Genomic DNA, 21,930 nt, shown 5'->3' on the forward strand with positions numbered 1-21,930 from the left:
GATGGAGGTTTCTGCAGATCACAGACGAATGCGTCCAATAATGGAGAAGAAAAACTCAAGTGTATTTAGTGTCTTTGGAAATGCCCACTGCGATTTGCTCCACCAACCGCCTTTTCTTTGAAAGGGACGTATAAGCTACGTAGACAACAATGGCACGTCATGCGTAAGTACTTGCGCCTTTCACAAGTTTGAAACTGAAGGATGAAATATTTATTTAAAAACTGACGCAAGGGCGCTAAATCTAAAACAAACTGTGAATAAAATATGAAAATATATGCAGCTGCAAAATCAGAAGTTTGTGATACACGCACGAAAGGTTCGAATGTATATTTAATTCTAAAAAAAAATATGCTAACGTTAGCAAGACATGATGATGGGTAGCTAGTTAGCTTGAGAGCCAGCTAGCTACGCAGTTATTTGCAGTGGGAAATATCTGACAAGCTAGCTAGTAGCTAGCATGATGGTTGGTAGCTAGCTAGCTACGAGCATCAGCTGATCTGATTATAGTGTTATGTTAGAACGTTTAGTTGATGTAATTAAAATATTATTTCATTTGAACTGGTTGTCTGCTGTGCTTAACATTGTATTATCTTTTGGGCGTTTTTCTGCCGCCGACTACTATAGCTAACTATATTTAGCCAGCTGGCTAACTAACGACGTTGAGTGACTTAAGTTAGCTGTGCTAAGTTAAACTAGGCCGGAGCATCCTCGGCACCTCTTTGTCAGGGTACCCATGGTAAGCTCTGTTTTTCTTACAGAATGGCGCCTCGCGTACAGCTTGAGAAAGCAGCCTGGCGCTGGGTCGAGTCGGTGAGACCGGAGGACATACACCGGGAACATATTGAGATAGCTTACCGAATCTGTGTACCGCCGTGCAAGAGGGGAGCATGCAGGTAAATGGGCACACATACATAGTTAACCATTTCGAATTTCTTCAATTCCCATACTTAAAACTTGTCGTTTATGTCATATTCACTGCTATAATGTTGCCAGATCGCTAAGAGTGAGTTGTGTTGCATAACTATCTTATTTTGTCTGCAATTTGATTATCATGTAGCTAACTAGTCACTCAGCTGAATGACATGTGCAGTCACAATATGAGATTTCAGCAATGGAAAGATGGGTGAAACTCTTCATGACTCATTTCCTTTCCTCTAGTATTTTGATATTCACATTACAGAATGGCATCGGCTTCCTAATGCTTGATGTTATTCTCAAGTTTCAATGCCTGAAACAACTGTCTCTATTTGCTTTTAAAAAATGTGTGAAAGAGATGGTTGTTAGGATATTGACATCTCTCCCCCTGACTTTGCTTATAAAGGAGGAATTGTAAAGGGAACCCAAATTGTCTTGTCGGTATTGGGGAACATGCCTGGTTGGGAGAGATAAACGAAAACAGCTTCCACAACATTGATGATCCAAATTCAGAGCGCCGGGACAAGGTAGGCCTACATCCACAACATTCATCTTGAACACAGATTTACACCTGCAAGGACTTGCTCCTGCCTGTTTTTAAATACACATGACTTGGGTCTACTTCAAGTTAAATTGTCTGCCTTTCATCTGCACTGATTTGAAAACACTGGATGAACTTGTCCATCTCTCTCACTCCCCCCTCCCACCTTTCTCTATCCCCTCTAATTCTCGTCCTCCCCCTCTCTCAGAACACGTTTGTGGGTCTGACGAACCTGGGCGCCACGTGTTACGTCAACACCTTCCTGCAGGTGTGGTTCCACAACCTGGAGCTGCGCAGGACCCTGTACCTGTGTCAGAATGCCCGGGCAGAGGAGCACAACATGGACTCAGGTGTGCTAGACCTTGGAGATGAGCCCAAATTGTAGGGATGTAACAATTTACCGATACACATCGGTCCACGGTTCATATGTTTAAAATATAAGTGCATCGGCCCTTGGGAGCCCGAACTGATTACTTTCTCTCAACCTTTAAAAAACCCAAATCTTTTGTGACAACTACATCCTGTCCTTCAGTGTCTAACTAAGCATGTAATTGGCGGCAGGTAGCCTCCAGATTAGATTGTTGGCCCAGTAACTAAAAGGTTGCTGGTTCAAATACTGGAGTCGACAAGGTAAACTGTCACTGTGCCCTTGAGCAAGGCACGTGGAGTTGGCACAAGTAACAAAAAAACAACATTAGCATTACACACTTGTGTGTCACAGGATAAATATAAGCACCCCCCCCCCCCCCCAAATAAAGACTATTGGGTTGACAGTCATTGATTTAATATTGCATACCAAACAACCCCAGGCAATATCAGTAGCCTAGTGAAACTGCGGTGTGCGCAGCTTCTCGCGCTGACCAACGAGAAGTAGGTCAATTCCTGATCTGGCACATCTACGTGTGCCATTTTGTCAAATGGGCTGAGAATGGTGTTTTACCTGAATAAAAGTAGCCTAAGCTACTGCCGGAGACGCAACTCATCTGGTTATACATGCTGATCGGTTGTTCAGGTTCACCAGCAGCAATGGATTTGGTAGTTTTACTTGAAACAATAAATATATATATATATATACACACACACTACCGTTCAAAAGTTTGGGGTCACTTAGGAATGTCCTTGTTTTTGAAAGAAAAGCATTTTAGTTGGTCAATTTTAAAATAACATAAAATTGATCAGAAATACAGTGTAGACATTGTGAATGTTGTAAATGACTATTGTAGCTGGAAACAGCTTTTTTATTTTATGTGTTTTTAAAAATATATCTACATATTATTATCAGCAACCATCACTCCTGTGTTCCAATGGCACGTTGTGTTAACTACGCATACTGGCTCTAACCAGAATAGAAAGAGGAGTGAGGTGTTCAGATCACAAAGAAGAACATTGCTGGAGGAGTGCTTAAGGCTATCTGTCAAGCATGGTGGAGGCAATGTGATGATCTGGGGGTGCTTTGGTGGTGGTAATGTGGGAGATTTGTACAGGGTAAAGGGGATCTTGAAGGCTATCACTCCCATTTTGCAATGCCATACCATACCCTGTGGATGGCGCTTAATTGGAGCCAATTTCCTCGTACAACAGGACAATGACCCAAAGCACACCTCAAAACAATGCAAGAACTATTTAGGGAAGAAGCAATCAGCTAGTATTCTGTCTAAAATGGAGTGGCCAGCACAGTCACCGGATCTCAACCCTATTGAGCTGTTGTTAGAGCAGCTTGACTGTATGGTACGTAAGAAGTGCCCATCAAGCCAATCCAACTTGTGGGAGGTGCTTCAGGAAGCATGGGGTGAAATCTCTTCAGATTTCCTCAACAAATTGACAACTAGAATGCCAAAGGTCTGCAAGGCTGTAATTGCTGCAAATGGAGGATTCTTTGACGATTGCAAAGTTTGAAGGACACAATTATTATTTAAATTAAAAATCATTATTTATAACCATGTCAACGTCTTGACTATATTTCATGGAAAACAAAGATATTTCTAAGTGACCCCAACTTCTGAATGTGTGTGTTATATCACATATGAGAGAGTAATTTGATATACAGGGTGAAGTTGATACTTTCTTATTTTCATTGGCTATTTCATAGCAATTGTTTTACAGGTAGATATTGATACATTACTAGCTCTAACACAAAAATGACAAGGGGGGGGACAAAAAGCAAACATTGCCCCCCAACTGATAGTGGGGTGGCTGAACTTCTAGGGACGGCAGGTAGCTTAGTGGTTAGAGAATTGGGCCAGTAATCGAAAGGTTGCCCAGTTTCCCTTATGGCTCAGCCAAGGTGCCTACATCCACCATATACATAATTTACACACACACACACACCGAAGTCAGCTCAAACAGATGCTGCTCAGAGAGGCCCAGCTCATCAGCAGCAGATTTTAATTTCGAATGGAAAATGAATGTGTTTATGCAACAAATGTTAGTGCATCGAACCAAATCACATCAATTTGTTCCTCTAATCAAACTGGATCGCACAGAATAGTTTCAAACTAAAATGTATTGTATCGGCGCCCATGTATCTAATGAATCATCTTGAAAAGTTAAACCCAAATTGAAGTCCTCACACCATTTTCCCTTTCTCAGACTATGAGCCTCGCAGCATATGTGAACACCTACAGTACCTTTTTGCACTGCTTCAGAACAGCAACAGAAGGTACATTGACCCCTCGGGGCTGGTCAAGGCGCTAGGGCTGGACACAGGACAACAGCAGGTAGTCATCTTTTTACATGCTCAGGAAAGTCTGAAGAGTTAACAATGTTTTGGAGAAGCTTAGTTATTTTTATAGTGGGTATAGGAAGAAAAATAAGAATACAATTCAAATGTAAACTACAGTATTTTAATTGTACTAATTGTCATCTCTATTTCTCTCTCTTGCCTTTCTTTCACATTCAGGACGCTCAAGAGTTCTCCAAACTCTTCCTTTCGCTATTGGAGGACACATTATCCAAACAGAAGAACCCAAACCTGCAGAATGTCATTCAGCTGCAATTCTGTGGACAGATGTCTTACGTCACTGTGTAAGCCAGCACTACATTCACCCATCAACTTTAATCAGACTTAAGTAACATTGGGCTCCCGAGTGATGCAGCGTTTTAAGGCACTGCGTCTCAGTGCTAGAGGCTTCACTACAGACAACCTGGTTAGAATCCAGGCTGTATCACAAACGGCCGTGACAACCCAGTGGTAATTTTATTTGTTAGAATTTGGAATATTCAGGTTGCCATGAGATGTCCTATTTTGCTTTATGGGTTGGTTTTATAAAGTCAAGCGTTTTAACTATTTTGTGCTTTGACATCAGTGGTGGTGCCAGTCAGAAATGCAACAGGATTTTTAGTATTTTATTAACATCATAAAGACAGATGAAACTGGGCTGTTAACTGGACTGCTCATGTCAGATTGGACACTAGGGACTTTTACTAGAGGTTTGGCTTTGTGGCTGCAAAGGTTATGCTTTTATCTGGGCCATGCTTTTGCCATTTTTGCAATTTATGTTTCTTCAACTAGTACCTAGGTTTTAGTCACCTTAACTAAACCCAGACTTCTACATAACACCTTTTCAAACTTCCTTAGAAACAGCAATAACAGATGCAGACTTTGAGTGTCTTAGTCTGTGGTTTATGACAGGTGTAACCAGTGTGGCCGCGCTTCTCCACTGCCGTCCCGATACTACGAACTGGAGCTCAACATCCAGGGCCACAAGAACCTTACAGAATGTGTCACAGAGTTTCTCAAGGTAACCTTGCATTCTGACATCACATTAGTCATGTTGTTCTTTAAGGCGATTATGCATTATGACAGCATATAGTTCATTAGTTTAACTAATGCATTTTGACGACACATCGGTTCCCCAAGGTATTAATGCATTATGACATCGGTTCCCCAAGGTATTAATGCAGTATGACATCGGTTCCCCAAGGTATTAATGCAGTATGACATCAGGGTTATTTCCCCATGGTAATTAATTGATGTAACAGACTGATTGAGTTTTAAAATAACGTGTGAGTAGTTGGGTTGAACAGTTTAGAGTAAAAAAAAAATGTTTGACCTCCTAGTGTTGACCCTGTGATCGCTCCCTGCAGGAGGAGAAGCTGGACGGTGACAACCGCTACTTCTGTGAGAGCTGCCAGAGCAAACAGAACGCCACTCGACGCATCAAACTGCACAGCCTCCCACACGTACTAAACCTGCAGCTCATGCGTTTTGTCTTCGACAGGTCAGTTTGATTCATTCATTCAGTCTGTCGTTTTGTAGAAGGGTCTCTAGTCTACAATCCCTCAGCCCACAACTCAAAACGTACATACCTTCACTAGTAGTGGCCATATGTACATTTACATTTAAGTCATTTAGCAGACGCTCTTATCCAGAGCGACTTACAAATTGGTGCGTTCACCTTATGACATCCAGTGGAACAGCCACTTTACAATAGTGCATCTAAATCTTTTAAGGGGGGGGGGGGTGAGAAGGATTACTTTATCCTATCCTAGGTATTCCTTAAAGAGGTGGGGTTTCAGGTGTCTCCGGAAGGTGGTGATTGACTCCGCTGTCCTGGCGTCGTGAGGGAGTTTGTTCCACCATTGGGGGGCCAGAGCAGCGAACAGTTTTGACTGGGCTGAGCGGGAACTGTACTTCCTCAGTGGTAGGGAGGCGGGGTGACGTGAGAGAACTTGGGAAGGTTGAACACCAGACGGGCTGCGGCGTTCTGGATGAGTTGTAGGGGTTTAATGGCACAGGCAGGGAGCCCAGCCAACAGCGAGTTGCAGTAATCCAGACGGGAGATGACAAGTGCCTGGATTAGGACCTGCGCCGCTTCCTGTGTGAGGCAGGGTCGTACTCTGCGGATGTTGTAGAGCATGAACCTACAGGAACGGGCCACCGCCTTGATGTTAGTTGAGAACGACAGGGTGTTGTCCAGGATCACGCCAAGGTTCTTAGCGCTCTGGGAGGAGGACACAATGGAGTTGTCAACCGTGATGGCGAGATCATGGAACGGGCAGTCCTTCCCGGGAGGAAGAGCAGCTCCGTCTTGCCGAGGTTCAGCTTGAGGTGGTGATCCGTCATCCACACTGATATGTCTGCCAGACATGCAGAGATGCGATTCGCCACCTGGTCATCAGAAGGGGGAAAGGAGAAGATTAATTGTGTGTCGTCTGCATAGCAATGATAGGAGAGACCATGTGAGGTTATGACAGAGCCAAGTGACTTGGTGTATAGCGAGAATAGGAGAGGGCCTAGAACAGAGCCCTGGGGGACGCCAGTGGTGAGAGCGCGTGGTGAGGAGACAGATTCTCGCCACGCCACCTGGTAGGAGCGACCTGTCAGGTAGGACGCAATCCAAGCGTGGGCCGCGCCGGAGATGCCCAACTCGGAGAGGGTGGAGAGGAGGATCTGATGGTTCACAGTATCGAAGGCAGCCGATAGGTCTAGAAGGATGAGAGCAGAGGAGAGAGAGTTAGCTTTAGCAGTGCGGAGCGCCTCCTTGATACAGAGAAGAGCAGTCTCAGTTGAATGACTAGTCTTGAAACCTGACTGATTTGGATCAAGAAGGTCATTCTGAGAGAGATAGTGGGAGAGCTGGCCAAGGACGGCACGTTCAAGAGTTTTGGAGAGAAAAGAAAGAAGGGATACTGGTCTGTAGTTGTTGACATCGGAGGGATCGAGTGTAGGTTTTTTCAGAAGGGGTGCAACTCTCGCTCTCTTGAAGACGGAAGGGACGTAGCCAGCGGTCAGGGATGAGTTGATGAGCGAGGTGAGGTAAGGGAGAAGGTCTCCGGAAATGGTCTGGAGAAGAGAGGAGGGGATAGGGTCAAGCGGGCAGGTTGTTGGGCGGCCGGCCGTCACAAGACGCGAGATTTCATCTGGAGAGAGAGGGGAGAAAGAGGTCAGAGCACAGGGTAGGGCAGTGTGAGCAGAACCAGCGGTGTCGTTTGACTTAGCAAACGAGGATCGGATGTCGTCGACCTTCTTTTCAAAATGGTTGACGAAGTCATCTGCAGAGAGGGAGGAGGGGGAGGGGGAGGAGGATTCAGGAGGGAGGAGAAGGTGGCAAAGAGCTTCCTAGGGTTAGAGGCAGATGCTTGGAATTTAGAGTGGTAGAAAGTGGCTTTAGCAGCAGAGACAGAAGAGGAAAATGTAGAGAGGAGGGAGTGAAAGGATGCCAGGTCCGCAGGGGAGGCGAGTTTTCCTCCATTTCCGCTCGGCTGCCCGGAGCCCTGTTCTGTGAGCTCGCAATGAGTCGTCGAGCCACGGAGCGGGAGGGGAGGACCGAGCCGGCCTGGAGGATAGGGGACATAGAGAGTCAAAGGATGCAGAAAGGGAGGAGAGGAGGGTTGAGGAGGCAGAATCAGGAGATAGGTTGGAGAAGGTTTGAGCAGAGGGAAGAGATGATAGGATGGAAGAGGAGAGAGTAGCGGGGGAGAGAGAGCGAAGGTTGGGACGGCGCGATACCATCCGAGTAGGGGCAGTGTGGGAAGTGTTGGATGAGAGCGAGAGGGAAAAGGATACAAGGTAGTGGTCGGAGACTTGGAGGGGAGTTGCAATGAGGTTAGTGGAAGAACAGCATCTAGTAAAGATGAGGTTGAGCGTATTGCCTGCCTTGTGAGTAGGGGGGGAAGGTGAGAGGGAGAGGTCAAAAGAGGAGAGGAGTGGAAAGAAGGAGGCAGAGAGGAATGAGTCAAAGGTAGACGTGGGGAGGTTAAAGTTGCCCAGAACTGTGAGAGGTGAGCCGTCCTCAGGAAAGGAGCTTATCAAGGCATCAAGCTCATTGATGAACTCTCCGAGGGAACCTGGAGGGCGATAAATGATAAGGATGTTAAGCTTGAAAGGGCTGGTAACTGTGACAGCATGGAATTCAAAGGAGGCGATAGACAGATGGGTAAGGGGAGAAAGAGAGAATGACCACTTGGGAGAGATGAGGATCCCGGTGCCACCACCCCACTGACCAGAAGCTCTCGGGGTGTGCGAGAACACGTGGGCGGACCAAGAGAGAGCAGTAGGAGTAGCAGTGTTATCTGTGGTGATCCATGTTTCCGTCAGTGCCAAGAAGTCGAGGGACTGGAGGGAGGCATAGGCTGAGATGAACTCTGCCTTGTTGGCCGCAGATCGGCAGTTCCAGAGGCTACCGGAGACCTGGAACTCCACGTGGGTCGTGCGCGCTGGGACCACCAGATTAGGGTGGCCGCGGCCACGCGGTGTGGAGCGTAGTAGTATCACTAAGGGTCAATGCAACTCTAACTTGGTACTGTTGCTGAATGTTGTCTGTCTTCTGATTCCCAGACAAACGGGTCACAAGAAGAAGCTCAACACCTTCATCAGTTTTCCAGAGCAGCTGGACATGGGCCCGTTCCTGGAGGGAAAAGGTATCGCCAGCCTTGCAATGGCTCAACATACTGTCCTAATTCTATAAATGTGGCAGAATATTTAATGATGAAGATACATGACCGAAGTTCTGTGACTATGGTATGATAAAAGCTGACCCTTTACTATGCATTATGACATACAGACACACATAATCCATGCTGTTTGTTTTGGGTCTCTTCGGGTGGCGTCCCCAGAAGATGAGAAGTGTGTGTACGAGCTGAGTGCGGTCCTGATCCACCGCGGGGTCAGCGCTTACTCGGGTCACTACATTGCACACGTGCGAGACGCCCGCACCAGCGACTGGTACAAGTTCAACGACGAGGAGATTGAGAAGATGGAGGGCAAGAAGCTACAACTGGGCATCGAGGAGGACATCGGTGAGCCCCCCCTGCTCCCTTCTGCATTAGTCCACTTGTGCCCCCTTAACCTCTTCTCCCCTTCACTTCCCTGAATTGTAGCTGTATTGTTTTGTAATACAGCTTGGTTAAAAACGGACTGTTTGGTGGTAAAATTCCCACACCCACTCCCTTAATAAATCAATGTTCATTTAAAGTGCATCTAAAATCGTAACACTTTACAGTAAAACAACAAATGTCGGAGATAAAATAAAAACCATACAGGAAGAATAAAGGAACTTACCACTCTTCAACATGGCTTCTCTTATACCTGTTCTCTGCTGCTGTTCTGCTCTTTCTCCAGCCGAGACGGTGAAGTCCCAGACCCGTAAGCCCAAGTGCAGTAAAGGATACCACTGCTCCAGGAACGCCTACATGCTGGTGTACAAGTGCCATGGAGAGGAGGACACTGACCCTATGGAGACCAACGTTGACGTGCCAGGTGAGGATCTAACTACTGGACTGCACCTGGTGATGACTGTAGTTCAATACATTATGTACAAGGTAAGAACTGAGCTAGCTGGATAGCTCCAGTGTGTACATCCCTTTGACATACTTTATTAAAATAATCAACCAAAGTTACCACCCCAGGGAAAATAGGTAAGAAGAAATGTGTAGGCGGTTAAAGCTATTCCCCAGTAAGACTTGTATAGTTATATATTCCCTGCAACTAAAGTCAGCTAGATATGCGTGGTACACTACCTGTTGCTGCAGAGGTGACGTGGTTAGAATGTTGTTTGTATGACCTTTGAACCCAGCAACGGTAGCTGTGATATCAGTGGGAGCCCTCTATCTGTGCCAGGCTTTCTACAGAGGCTGGTGGACCGAGACAACAGGAAGTTTGAGGAGTGGTGCCTGGAGATGGCCGACATGCGCAAGCAGAGCGTCGACAAGGGCAAGGCCAAGCACGAAGAGGTGAAGGAACTCTACGAGCTTTTACCTGCGGAAGACGGTCGGTAAAAACATCCCCTTAGCCCAGCTATCACAATATTGCAATATGAAAGTAGTTCTTTGTTCATGATGTTGTATAATGCATTATAACTAGGGCTGTTAAACGATTAAAATAATTAATCGAGTTGATGGCATTAGTTATTGCAATTTTTTAATGTACTCAAATTTGTCCCTAAAATATTTTTCTATTTAATTAGCAGTGCATTGAGTTACAGGCATACTATGTTTTGATTTGTAAGGGATGGAAACACAAAATGATCTACATCCGAATGTTTTAATAGCATTTTCCCCTTAAACACAAGTCACTGTAACGTACAGCTATTTATGCTCCATATGTTTAAATAGGCCTACTCTCATCAATGTTCTTGAAGTTTAACACTTATGCACAACACAAAGCTAAGTACTGTTACTGCTGCAGGCATTCTAAATGAGTGGCTACAGGAAAAACCTGGCTCTATGGATACAAAGAGCTTTTACATTTGTCCAACAATCTTATGAAAACACTGTAACCATCTGTAGTGTTCAGGGCCCTGTTTCCCAAAAGCATCTTAAGGCTAATAAGTTCATTGTTAGAACCTTCATAGGAGCCTTGTTAAATCTCCCAGCTGTTTCCCTAAACGCTCATTATTAACGTTGCACTTGAAAACGCTCGTAATTGAACGCCTGCCTCAGATCACTCGAAGAACAGCTAAGTGCGTCGTTAGATGCTTTTTGCCCTCCTGCGTCACTTTATACACAGAAAATATACTACAAACATAGAATCCCGTGGTTTAACTGTCTCTCTGTGACTGCCGATAACTTCAGAACATAGTTGACTACAAATACAAAGTTGCCAATGTCTAGAATTGATACAAACATGCGACAAATAAAAATATGCGTCAAATGAAAACCGAGATGACGGCATTAAAATATAAATAGTAGACTATAGGCATATTTCATTCATATTAAAATAAATATAATGTTCAATCTATCGAGTTATAGTTTGCTACTTGTAGGTAAGTCAACATCGACACATGCTCCAACAACGCACTTAGCGACTGTTCTCTATGCATGGTGTTTTGGGGAACACATATTAGATCTTCGGCAATTGTAGGAAAGATCCTAAGCCTAAATTGCATCACTATCGGGGAAACTGGGCCCAGATAACTTTAAGTAGCCTATTCCTTCTCAGTTCTTCCTGTGCCATCCAATTTTGTGGTCAAGTTATCAGGTTGCTAGCTAGAGGCACACGGTCTTCAGCGACATAAAGGCACAAGTATTGGCTGTAGTTGTGCGCTTTAAAAGGGTCAGTGTGGAAACACGCTTCAAAGGTCCGTCCGGTAAAGAAATGGAGTTGCGATTAATGGCGTCAGAAATAATTTACGGAGATAATTTTTACAGCCCTAATTATACCACATCCCTGGTATGCTATGCAGGTGCATTAACAGTAGCTATGCTTACTTTGTAAAGAAACAAAGTCACACAAGAATATAGCTCTGAGGTATTTACAATAAATGTTGTACGAGTGCAATATACTGTGTGTTGCCCATTTTCTTTATCCAGAGTTCTTTTGCCCAGCACTGAAGTTCAACTAAGATGTCCATCTTACAAGGTTGAGGTCCGGGTCGAGTGTTTCATGTTTGTGTGTTTGTTTCAGGCCAGCAGTATGAGTTTGTGCCTCTGGAGTGGTTGAAGAAATGGCTGGACGACTCGACGGTCGCTAAAGAAATCGACAACGGCAACTTCCTCTGTTCTCATGGTAAACTTCACCCAGACAAGGTGGGGGAGGCCAAGAGGATCTCTGTTAAAGCAGCAGAGCTTCTCTTTGACAGATACGGCGGAGGACCCAGACTAGATGGTAAGAGACATTGCTGATATGCATGGATAGTCTCAGCTCCTCTCTGTGACCTCTGACCTTGTGTGTGTGACCCTGTGTCCAGGGTCAACTCTCTGTGAGGAATGTGTGGGCCAGAGATGCAGGGTGCTGCGGCTAAAGAACCAGCTGGCCGAGGACTACAAAGAAGTCACCAACCTTGTCAAGGGCCCGCCCAAAAGGTAACCACATACTCACAGATTAATGGCAACGTTTTGTGTTCGTAAAACAGTTCTCGCAGTGCAGAATGTTAGACAAAATAACAGTATATTTTATTGATCCAGACATGTTTGTAGTACTGCAGCTAGCGATTGCAGTTTGCGTAATGTGTGTATGTTCTAATATCTCACCCCTATCTGACAGTGATGAGGGGTACTGGGTGGGCAAGACGTCTCTTCGGAGCTGGAGACAGCTGGCCTTGGAGCAGCTGGATGAGGACGAGGAGGAGACCAAACACATCGACGGCAAAACCAATGGAGAGGGACCAGAGATCACTGCTACTAAAGGTACACAAACCAGCAGAGGTCACAGAGTACAACTTGAAAAACTACTTGTCACAATGACATGTAGAGTAGGTAACTACAATATTATTAGAATCATGTCAGAAATAACATATTCACCTCCTTTGTGCGGAGATCATGATTGATTAGATTGGTTATTGCTGTCTGGTTCTTTATCAGTGTGGCCCAGTATTGTTTGACTATTGCTGTCTGATTCCAGAGTACGGCCCAGAGAACCAGGATGAAGACGAGGAGGAGATGAAGACCTTCAACGAGGACATCCTCTGTCGGCATGGTGGCCTGAGTATCCTGGAGAGCGAGAGGCGGCTGGTGACGGAGGAGGTGTGGTCCAAACTGAGGGTGTATTTCCCCAGAGCCCCCCAGTTCACCCAGCTACAGGAGCCCTGTCAGCAGTGCCTGGTAAGAAGGGATGGACCGAGGTGGTGGGAGGGATAGAGATACTGTTGTCTCTCTCCCTACTCCTCTCTAGCCTTGTAAATGGAAAAACCAAATTGAGCTGATCACACATTCCTTTTAGCTGTGTGATATCTCTGTGGGTTTTCCTGTAGAGGCTGGAGCGTGAGGGGAAGGAGAATGAGGCTCTGAACAGGATGATGGCGTCAGAACAGAAGAGCTCCCTCCTCAACCTGTTCCAGGAGAAGAACAGACCCACACTCACCAAGTGGCCACAGGTAATAACTGTTAGTGCACAGGTAATAACAATATCGACTAATTTTTGGTGCGTGGATATTTACAAGCGAATATGAACGAGACAATGTGCAAATTAACAAAGTTTTGACGCATGCTTGTCTGAAGGAAGAACAGTCCTGGCTCTGGAACAGCATGTGTACACGCTGTGTCTGTGGAGTCGCTAGGGTAACTGGTCTGCCTGCTCTGCTCAGAGAATGCCTGGGGGGAGCAGATGGGCCGAGAATGGAGAGGAGAAAAAACGCAAGGAAATCAAGATGGTTTGGCAGCGGTACAGATTTCTCAAACACAGCAGAAAGCTAACGCTGTGATGTCTGTCTCATTCATTCAGCCACTAACAGTGGCAAGAAAAAGTATGTGAACCCTTTGGCAATACCTGGATTTCTGCATAAACTGGTCATACAATTTGATCTGATCTTCATCTAGGTCACAACAATAGACAAACACAGTCTGCTTAAACTAACAACACACAAACAACTATACGTGTTCATGTCTTTATTGTACACACTGTGGGAAAGTATGTGATCCCTTGGATTTAATAACTGGTTGACCCTCCTTTGGCAGCAATAAACTCAACCAAATGTTTTCTGGAGTTGCCGATCAGACCTCCACAACGGTCAGGAGGAATTTTAGACCATTCCTCTTTACAAAACTTTCAGTTCAGCAATATTTTTGGGATGTCTGGTGTGAACTGCTCTCTTGAGGTCATGCCACAGCATCTCAATTGGGTTGAGGTCAGGACTCTGACTGGGCCACTCCAGAAGGTGTATTTTCTTTTGTTGAAGCCATTCTGTTGATGATTTACTTCTATGATTTGTGTCGTTGTCCTTTGCATCACCCAACTTCTGTTGAGCTTCAATTGGCGGATAGATAGTTTAATCTGTCCACTGAATATTTTGCCAGTAGCACTGTGGAACATCCAGGTGCACTTTTGCAAACTTCAGACGTGCAGCCATGTTTTTTTGGACAGCAGCGGCTTCTTCCGTGGTGTCCTCCCATGAACACCATTATTTTGTAGTGTTTTACGTATCATAGATTCGTCAACAGGGATGTTATCATGTTCCAGAGATTTCTGTAAGTCTTTAGCTGACATTCTAGGATTCTTAATCTCATTGAGCATTTTGCGCTGTGCTCTTGGTCATCTTTGCAGGATGGCCACTCCTAAGGAGAGTAGCAACAGTGCTGAACTTTCTCCATTTATAGACAATGTCTTAACGCGGACTGATGAACATCAAGGCTTTTAGAGATACTTTTGTAACCCTTTCCAGCTTTATGCAAGGCAACAATTCTTAATGGTTCACATCAGGCAATGCTTCTTGTGAATAGCAAACTCACATTTTGTGAGTTTTATTTATAGGGCAAAGCAGCTCTAACCAACATCTCAATGATTGGACTCCAGGTTAGCTGACTCCAATGAGCTTTTGGAGAAGTCATTAGGTGTTCACATACTTTTTCCAACCTACTGTGAATGTTTAAATGATGTATTCAATATAAAGACCTGCCAACATGCACGCATTTTGCGTACCAACTACGCAATTCTCTGTCCATGTACGCAGGTACGAGATCCGAGTTGAAAGTACGCAGAAATGAATAGGGCCTGATATATATCATAAAATAAAAATTAATAAAAAATAAATCCACTGAGTAAATCTAACATCTCGATTCTCAAGCAGTAACACACAGACATGTACGGAGTTTGTGTCAACGGACATGGAAATTAATTAAATATACTGCTGTGTTTTATAAAAGCAGATTTGAAATGCTTCTTATTGTAATTTCTGCTCGGCACAGACAAATGTTGTTTCAGTTGCACTTCTCCACTGGGTGAGAATTCACAAACCAACAGCACTCTGATGTGTAGCTACCTTTCTCCGGTGCTTCTCAGTGTAGCCGAATGTTGTACTAATGTATTTTCTGTGAAGGAAAACTGTAGTTGCACTCCCCTGATAACTCTGTTGAAGCATAAACACACGGACTTTCAATATAAAACACGACCCCTGTCAATACACAGCTGGACTCACCTGCTCCCACTTTCTCCTGTTGTGCTATTTACAAAGAAATATGTGACTGGCTCATTTGTTCTGGGGAACTGTTTTATAATGTAAAATAACTTGAGCTGTGAAATGAATGCAATCTGCTTTAACTCCTAACGTATTGCACAAGTTGACTGCAGGTATTTACTTAAAAAGTAGCTACAATTGGGGCCTCCCGAGTTGTGCAGGGTATAAGGTACTGCATTGCAGTGCCACTAGAGATTCTGGGTTCGAGTCCAGAATCTCGGGAGACCCATGGAGCGGGGAACAATTGGCCCAGCGTCGTCAGGGTTAGGGGGAAGGTTTGGCCAGCAGGGATGTCCTTGTCCTATCGCGCACTAGCGACTCCTTTTGCGGGCCGGGTGCAGTGCGTGCTGACACGGATGCCAGGAGTACAGTGTTTCCTCCAACACATTGGTGCGGCTGGCTTCCGGGCTTAAGTGGGCATTTTGTCAAGAAGCAGTGCGGTTGGCTTGTGTTTCGGAGGACACACGGCTCTTGACCTTTGACCTTGAGCAATGAGACAAGACTAACTAACAATTGGACACCACGAAATTGGGGAGAAAAAGTTTTTTTTTTTTTAAAGTAGCTACAATTATTAAAATGTATGGCAAAACTAGTTGAGTTATTGACCATCCTGTTGCTTTTTCCAAATACCCCGGTATACTGCCCAAGCCTACTAGACAAGTAATAAGTTAGTACACGTGTAATAACACACTTTAATTACTCATGTAATAACCTAAGTACACAGGTAATAACACAGGTAATAATGATTATTGCACAGGTAATAAGAGGTATTAACAGTTTGTACACTTGATAGATATCTTATTGGCTGAACTGTATATATTTGTTGATGACATGTTGACATACTGATGAATCCAATCTTTGTTTTAGGAGACGGACATTCTCTACATAGTTCCTCTGTTTTTTGTGGACGAGTGGAGAAAGTTCATCAGGTAAGTCCAGTCCTAATCCAATAGTTTGTTTTTTGAGTGCTTCACCATTCAAACCGCCAAATGAATGACTTCTCTCTTCCCCCCCTCTCTCTGTAGGAGGCCCACTAAGACCACCCCAGTGTCTAGCGTGGGGAACAGTTTGCTCCTTTGTCCCCATGGAGGCTTCATGTTCACCCATGACTCCATGTTGATGGGAGATGCCCAACAGTGAGTGACTTCACTGACTTCTGTCTGACCCCTCTCGACCCATGTTGTTTTCATGTTTTATACAGCCCTGCTCTGGTCTTCATCATCCATCCCTCCTGGTCTCATGTTGTGTTTTATACAGCCCTGCTCTGGTCTTCATCATCCATCCCTCCTGGTCTCATGTTGTGTTTTATACAGCCCTGCTCTGGTCTTCATCATCCATCCCTCCTGGTCTCATGTTGTGTTTTATACAGCCCTGCTCTGGTCTTCATCATCCATCCCTCCTGGTCTCATGTTGTGTTTTATACTGCTCTGGTCTTCATCATCCATCCCTCCTGGTCTCATGTTGTGTTTTATACTGCTCTGGTCTTCATCATCCATCCCTCCTGGTCTCATGTTGTGTTTTATACAGCCCTGCTCTGGTCTTCATCATCCATCCCTCCTGGTCTCATGTTGTGTTTTATACTGCTCTGGTCTTCATCATCCATCCCTCCTGGTCTCATGTTGTGTTTTATACTGCTCTGGTCTTCATCATCCATCCCTCCTGGTCTCATGTTGTGTTTTATACAGCCCTGCTCTGGTCTTCATCATCCATCCCTCCTGGTCTCATGTTGTGTTTTATACTGCTCTGGTCTTCATCATCCATCCCTTCTGGTCTCATGTTGTGTTTTATACTGCTCTGGTCTTCATCATCCATCCCTCCTGGTCTCATGTTGTGTTTTATACTGCTCTGGTCTTCATCATCCATCCCTCCTGGTCTCATGTTGTGTTTTATACTGCTCTGGTCTTCATCATCCATCCCTCCTGGTCTCATGTTGTGATTTATACTGCTCTGGTCTTCATCCATCCCTCCTGGTCTCATGTTGTGTTTTATACTGCTCTGGTCTTCATCATCCATCCCTCCTGGTCTCATGTTGTGTTTTATACTGCTCTGGTCTTCATCATCCATTCCTCCTGGTCTCATGTTGTGTGCTGTTCCCTCTGCACAGTATAGCTCTTCTCTGGCCCGGTGAATGGGAGGTGATCAGCAGACACTTCCTGGTTGATCAGCCAATCTCCATCTGCCGGATCAGTCAGGCCACACCCAACGGCTCCAGTGTGGAGTACACCACCCAGCCTGGTGAGATTCAAGTCCTTATGATTTCCCTCAACTGTGTGACTTAATGCTGTTATTCTGTTATGATTCTTTGAGAACTGTGCAGAGGAACTGTTTGACTGTGTTTGTTCTGTGTCCAGAGCTTTGTAGGGACTGCAGAGAAGGCTTCATCTTCCAGCAACAGAGGGACATGAGAGAGTACGCACAAGCCACAGTCTACGTCCGCAAGGTCATAGACGACAAGAGGGTGAGTGTCTTTCTCTCCCCTTCCCCTCTTTCTCTCTTTAGGAAATATGTCTGTCGCAGAGTGTAATATGCAAATAGTATGAATCTCCAGAGAATAATACAACTGCCTTCCTATTTAGCTAATGGAGGCAGCTCCTGAGGTGAATGTGAGTGGGTCGGAGGCAGAGGATGAGAGGGAGGAACCTGTTACTAAGGTGGACGGAGAGCGAGACCCTGACTTTAGCCAGGTAGGACACAAATCCCTCACTTCAGTTTCACTTTTTGTTGCTTATAAGTCTCTAAGAATTGAATGTTTGAGTAATGGTTTTGTGAACTAAGCCATTTACCAATAATGTAGAAGTTAGAAGTACTGAGAGGATGATTGACATGGATATTGCCCGATGTTTCCCTTGCTTCCTGGTCACATGCTGTCTGTCCAGATAGAGGACGGGGCGAAGCGTCAGAGGCTGAGTGACGGCACCATCGGTGCTGCCGCAAGTCCGGCCCCCATGGCCAGTGGCGGCAAATCAGGTATCAGGAGGAGCACAAGGCGCAGGAAGCTCCGGGGAGAGAAAGCACTCATCGTCTCAGCCAATCAGACGCTCAAGGAGCTCAAAATACAAGTGAGGGGTTCACCAGTGTTGCCATCGATGGAGGCTTGAATAACCATAATGCATCATCCTTGTTTTTGCTCAACACTGAATCTAAGGATTCCTGATCCCTAACTCTGGTGTGTTAATGGTTCTCCCTCAGATCATGCATGCCTTCTCTGTGGCCCCGTTTGATCAGAACCTGTCGATCGACGGCCGGTGTCTAACGGACGACTCTGCCACCCTCGGCAGCCTAGGAGTCATCCCAGAGAGCGTCATCTGTCTGAAGGTATGTACCGCATTTATATTAGATTTCATTAGAAACTTGAATTTAAAGTCAAATCAAATTGAATGGGGTAAAGACTAGTATCTAATATGAAAGTGAACACGTCATCATGTCATTACCGGAGACTAGCATTGAATGGTTTGATGTTGCTTATTTCTGAATATGCGTTTTGTCTTTTTCTTTCAGGCTGATGAACCCATAGCAGATTATGCAGCATTGGATGATGTTTATCAGGGTATGTTTCTTTTCCTCTCCTTTTTCCATTTTTTTCTCTTCTTTCTTTTGTATACCCTGAATCTTTTGTATACCCTGAATCTTTTGTATACCCTGAATCTTTTGTATACCCTGAATCTTTTGTATACCCTGAATCTTTTGTATACCCTGAATCTTTTGTATACCCTGAATCTTTTGTATACCCTGAATCTTTTGTACACTGAATTGAAAGATTCCATTTGCTAACATTGGTTTCTGTGTTCTTTTTTTCAGTCTGTATGCCTGAAGAAGGATTTAAAGGTATGTTCTGATTGCAATCATGTTTGTATTAATTCGTTTTTTAACCCTGATCTGCAGTATGTGCAGCTGTTATCTTTGACATACAACAAACAACTCAATAAAACATACTGTATGGATCCATTCAGGCACTGGGCTTCTCGGTCACTGAAGAAGACATGACAGTCTCTGCCCTCGAGGCGGACTGAAGCTGGACAACAAGAATCAAATGCTTGTAGTCCATAAATTGGAAAAAAGTGCTTTAATTTTGATTTCTCTTATGTTGTTTTCTAAAGATTTCGTTTTTGTATTTTAAGCTGTGACTGTTGCAAATCCTTTGGTTATTTCTCTGTTAAAATTTATCTGCTGGCTTTTTAATATTTAAAGACGTTTATGCATTCTCTGGGACTTTGTGGTCACACTCTCTTCGCCTGGGCTGTAGTAGAAACGGGTCATGAGAATTGAGTGGCATCTTCCAATGTGGAACCCAAACTTCTCTTCTGTCTGCTTCCGTAGACTTCTGAGAGGATCGACCCAATTGAATTTTACAAGATAAATTTTTTTTGTTCAAAGGAAAATTGTGGTCTCACTGCAAATTTTCTTCAAACATTTAAAGAATGCATGAGCAACTCTTAAATATTGAACATTGTAACTGTTTGGTGGTTTAACATTTAAGTACCTCAACAACAAAGTTAGCAAAATACTCCCTTGCATTTAGAATAATAAAATATATGTATATTTCTTAAATGAATAAAAAACATTGCACATTTAGATGAGGTTTGTGCTGCTGTCAGAAACCGATGCAGGCCTTGATGTGAACTGTTATTTCATACGGGCAATAAAGTAGTTTTTTTCTCCAACAGATTTTCTCACGCACACATTGTTTTGGATCTATTTGTGCACTGTGTGAAGTAAAAAACCAACCATGGGGAGGTTTCCCCAATACAGATTAAGCCTAATCATGTGTCTGGGAAACCGTCTCTGACCCGTTCTTTCATACCTCAATGCTTTGACCGCTACGTTATTGATAAAGTATCGACTCTCGTTCTCTAACACACATAGTAAACCAAGTCTGGATGTGTAGTGCATCTACAAGAGAGCATGGTGTGTGTTTTTAGATTCAAAGTTTATTGGTGCAGCGAAATGCTTATGTTTCTAGCTCTGACAGGAGTAATATTTAGCAATAAAAAAAACAAAAAGTATCAGAACAAGCAGACAGAATCCGGAAAGTGTGTGTGTATGAATATATATGTGTGTGTGTGTATATGAATAGAAAAGGTATGTACAACAGTAGTTATAGGATGACCCATGACTAGAATACAGTGCCTTCAGGAAGTATTCACACTCCTTGACTTTTTCCACATTTTGCTGTTACAGCCAGAATTTAAAATGGAATAAATCGAGATTTGTCACTAACCTACACAATACCACATAATGTCAAAGTGGAATTTTTTAATTTTTATGTTTATAAATGAATCTCTGATTTGGTCCCGCTGTACATACCTACACGTATGCTACGGTCACAAGACGCAGGCCTTATTGTCCCTAGAATTTCTCCGCAAACGGCAGGGATTTCTCCTATGGAGCTCAATTTTTATGAAATGGTCTGCATATCTCTGTGAGAGACGCTCTGTCTCGACTTTTAAGTCCTTGCTGAAGACTCATCTTCAGTAGGTCCTATGATTGAGTGTAGTTTGGCCAAGGGGTGCGAAGGTGAACAGCAAGGCACTGGAGCGACTAACTGCCCTTGCGTCCCCTTGGGCTCATGCGGTGGAGGAGAACTTTGTGGGCTATACTCAGCCTTGTCTCAGGGTAGTAAGTTGGTGGTATGTTGATATCCCTCTAGGGGTGTGGGGGCTATGCTTTGGAAAAGTGGGTGGGGTTATATACTGCCTAGTTGGCCCTGTCTGGGGGTATCGTCGGACGGGGCCACAGTGTCCCCTGATTCACCCATGTCTCCAGTATCTATGCTGCAGTTGTCTATGAGCTAGGGTCAGTCTGTTATCTGGTGTAATTCTCCTGTATTATCTGGTGTCCTCTGAATTTAAATATGCTCTCTCTAAAAGGAAACCTGTACAGAATAAAAAATATTCCAAAACATGCATCCTGTTTGCAATAAGGCACTATAGTAAAACTGCAACGAATGTGACAAAGAAAAATAACTTGTTGTCCTGAATACAAAGAGTTATGTTTAGAGAAAATCCCAACACATCACTGAGTACCATTCTCAATATTTTCAAGCGTGGTGGCTGCTGCCAGAGTTTTTTGGGGTGATAAAAATAAGAATAAAGCTAACCAAGTTCAGTCTGCTTTTCAACAGACACTGGGAGACAAATTCACCTTTCAGCAGGACAATTACCTAAAACACAAGGCCAAATATACACTGGAGTTGCTTACCAAGACGACATTGAATGTTCCTCAGTGGCTTAGTTACAGTTTTGACTTAAATCGTATTGAAAATCGTATGTATAATCCTGGTCTGCAAAGATCTTAGATTTAACCCCGCCCCCCATAAAATAAAAATGAATGTTCTAAAGTAAATTTCCTGCAATTCTACACATTTTGCCATGGGGCGCAGCGAAAATGTTTGTTTTAAAGCACCCTTTCTGCAGTTCTGCATATTATGCCATGGGGCCGAGGTAATTTTTTGTAGTTTCTCAACCAGCTTCACCTGGAATGTTTTTCCAGCAGTGTTGAAGGAGTTCCCACATATGCTGAGCACTTGTTGGCTGCTTTTCATCCCGGAGTCGCATCTTCACTGTTGACGTTGAGACTGGTGTTTTGCGGGTACTATTTAATGAAGCTTGCCAGTCGAGGACTTATGAGGCGTCTTGTTTCTCAAAC

The 21,930-nt window shown here is 44.2% G+C and overlaps 1 protein-coding gene across 3 annotated transcripts; it reads left to right on the forward strand.

Moving 5' to 3' along the window:
• The first annotated feature begins 76 nt into the window (after positions 1-76).
• On the forward strand, positions 77-19,948 carry LOC115142834 (ubiquitin carboxyl-terminal hydrolase 48-like). Of its 3 annotated transcripts, none has more exons than XM_029682621.2 (27): positions 77-163; positions 759-893; positions 1,322-1,442; positions 1,665-1,806; positions 4,046-4,173; positions 4,356-4,480; positions 5,088-5,196; positions 5,543-5,676; positions 8,736-8,818; positions 9,017-9,196; positions 9,519-9,656; positions 10,017-10,166; positions 11,802-12,002; positions 12,085-12,199; positions 12,381-12,523; positions 12,738-12,937; positions 13,087-13,209; positions 16,153-16,214; positions 16,311-16,421; positions 17,390-17,520; positions 17,637-17,743; positions 17,862-17,969; positions 18,162-18,344; positions 18,475-18,600; positions 18,784-18,832; positions 19,084-19,110; positions 19,236-19,948. In XM_029682621.2, the coding sequence occupies exons 1-27, from the start codon at positions 150-152 to the stop codon at positions 19,256-19,258; spliced, it is 3,168 nt and encodes a 1,055-aa protein (XP_029538481.1). In that variant the 5' UTR covers positions 77-149; the 3' UTR covers positions 19,259-19,948. The 3 variants fall into 3 exon arrangements, with proteins under 3 accessions (XP_029538481.1, XP_029538471.1, XP_029538489.1); XM_029682611.2 differs by having other exon boundaries at positions 78-163; positions 9,014-9,196; XM_029682629.2 differs by lacking the exon at positions 77-163 and adding an exon at positions 219-316 and having other exon boundaries at positions 9,014-9,196.
• Positions 19,949-21,930: the final 1,982 nt, after the last annotated feature.

This window comes from Oncorhynchus nerka, linkage group LG2 (genome assembly GCF_034236695.1).
Source record: "Oncorhynchus nerka isolate Pitt River linkage group LG2, Oner_Uvic_2.0, whole genome shotgun sequence".
NCBI lineage: Eukaryota > Metazoa > Chordata > Actinopteri > Salmoniformes > Salmonidae > Oncorhynchus > Oncorhynchus nerka.

Bases quoted from the DNA above. Each gene is read 5' to 3' on its own strand.
- LOC115142834 (XM_029682611.2), top strand. The intron at 8,819-9,013 runs GTATCGCCAGCC...TGGCGTCCCCAG, and splicing joins CCCGTTCCTGGAGGGAAAAG to AAGATGAGAAGTGTGTGTAC. The intron at 17,970-18,161 runs GTAGGACACAAA...CTGTCTGTCCAG, and splicing joins GAGACCCTGACTTTAGCCAG to ATAGAGGACGGGGCGAAGCG.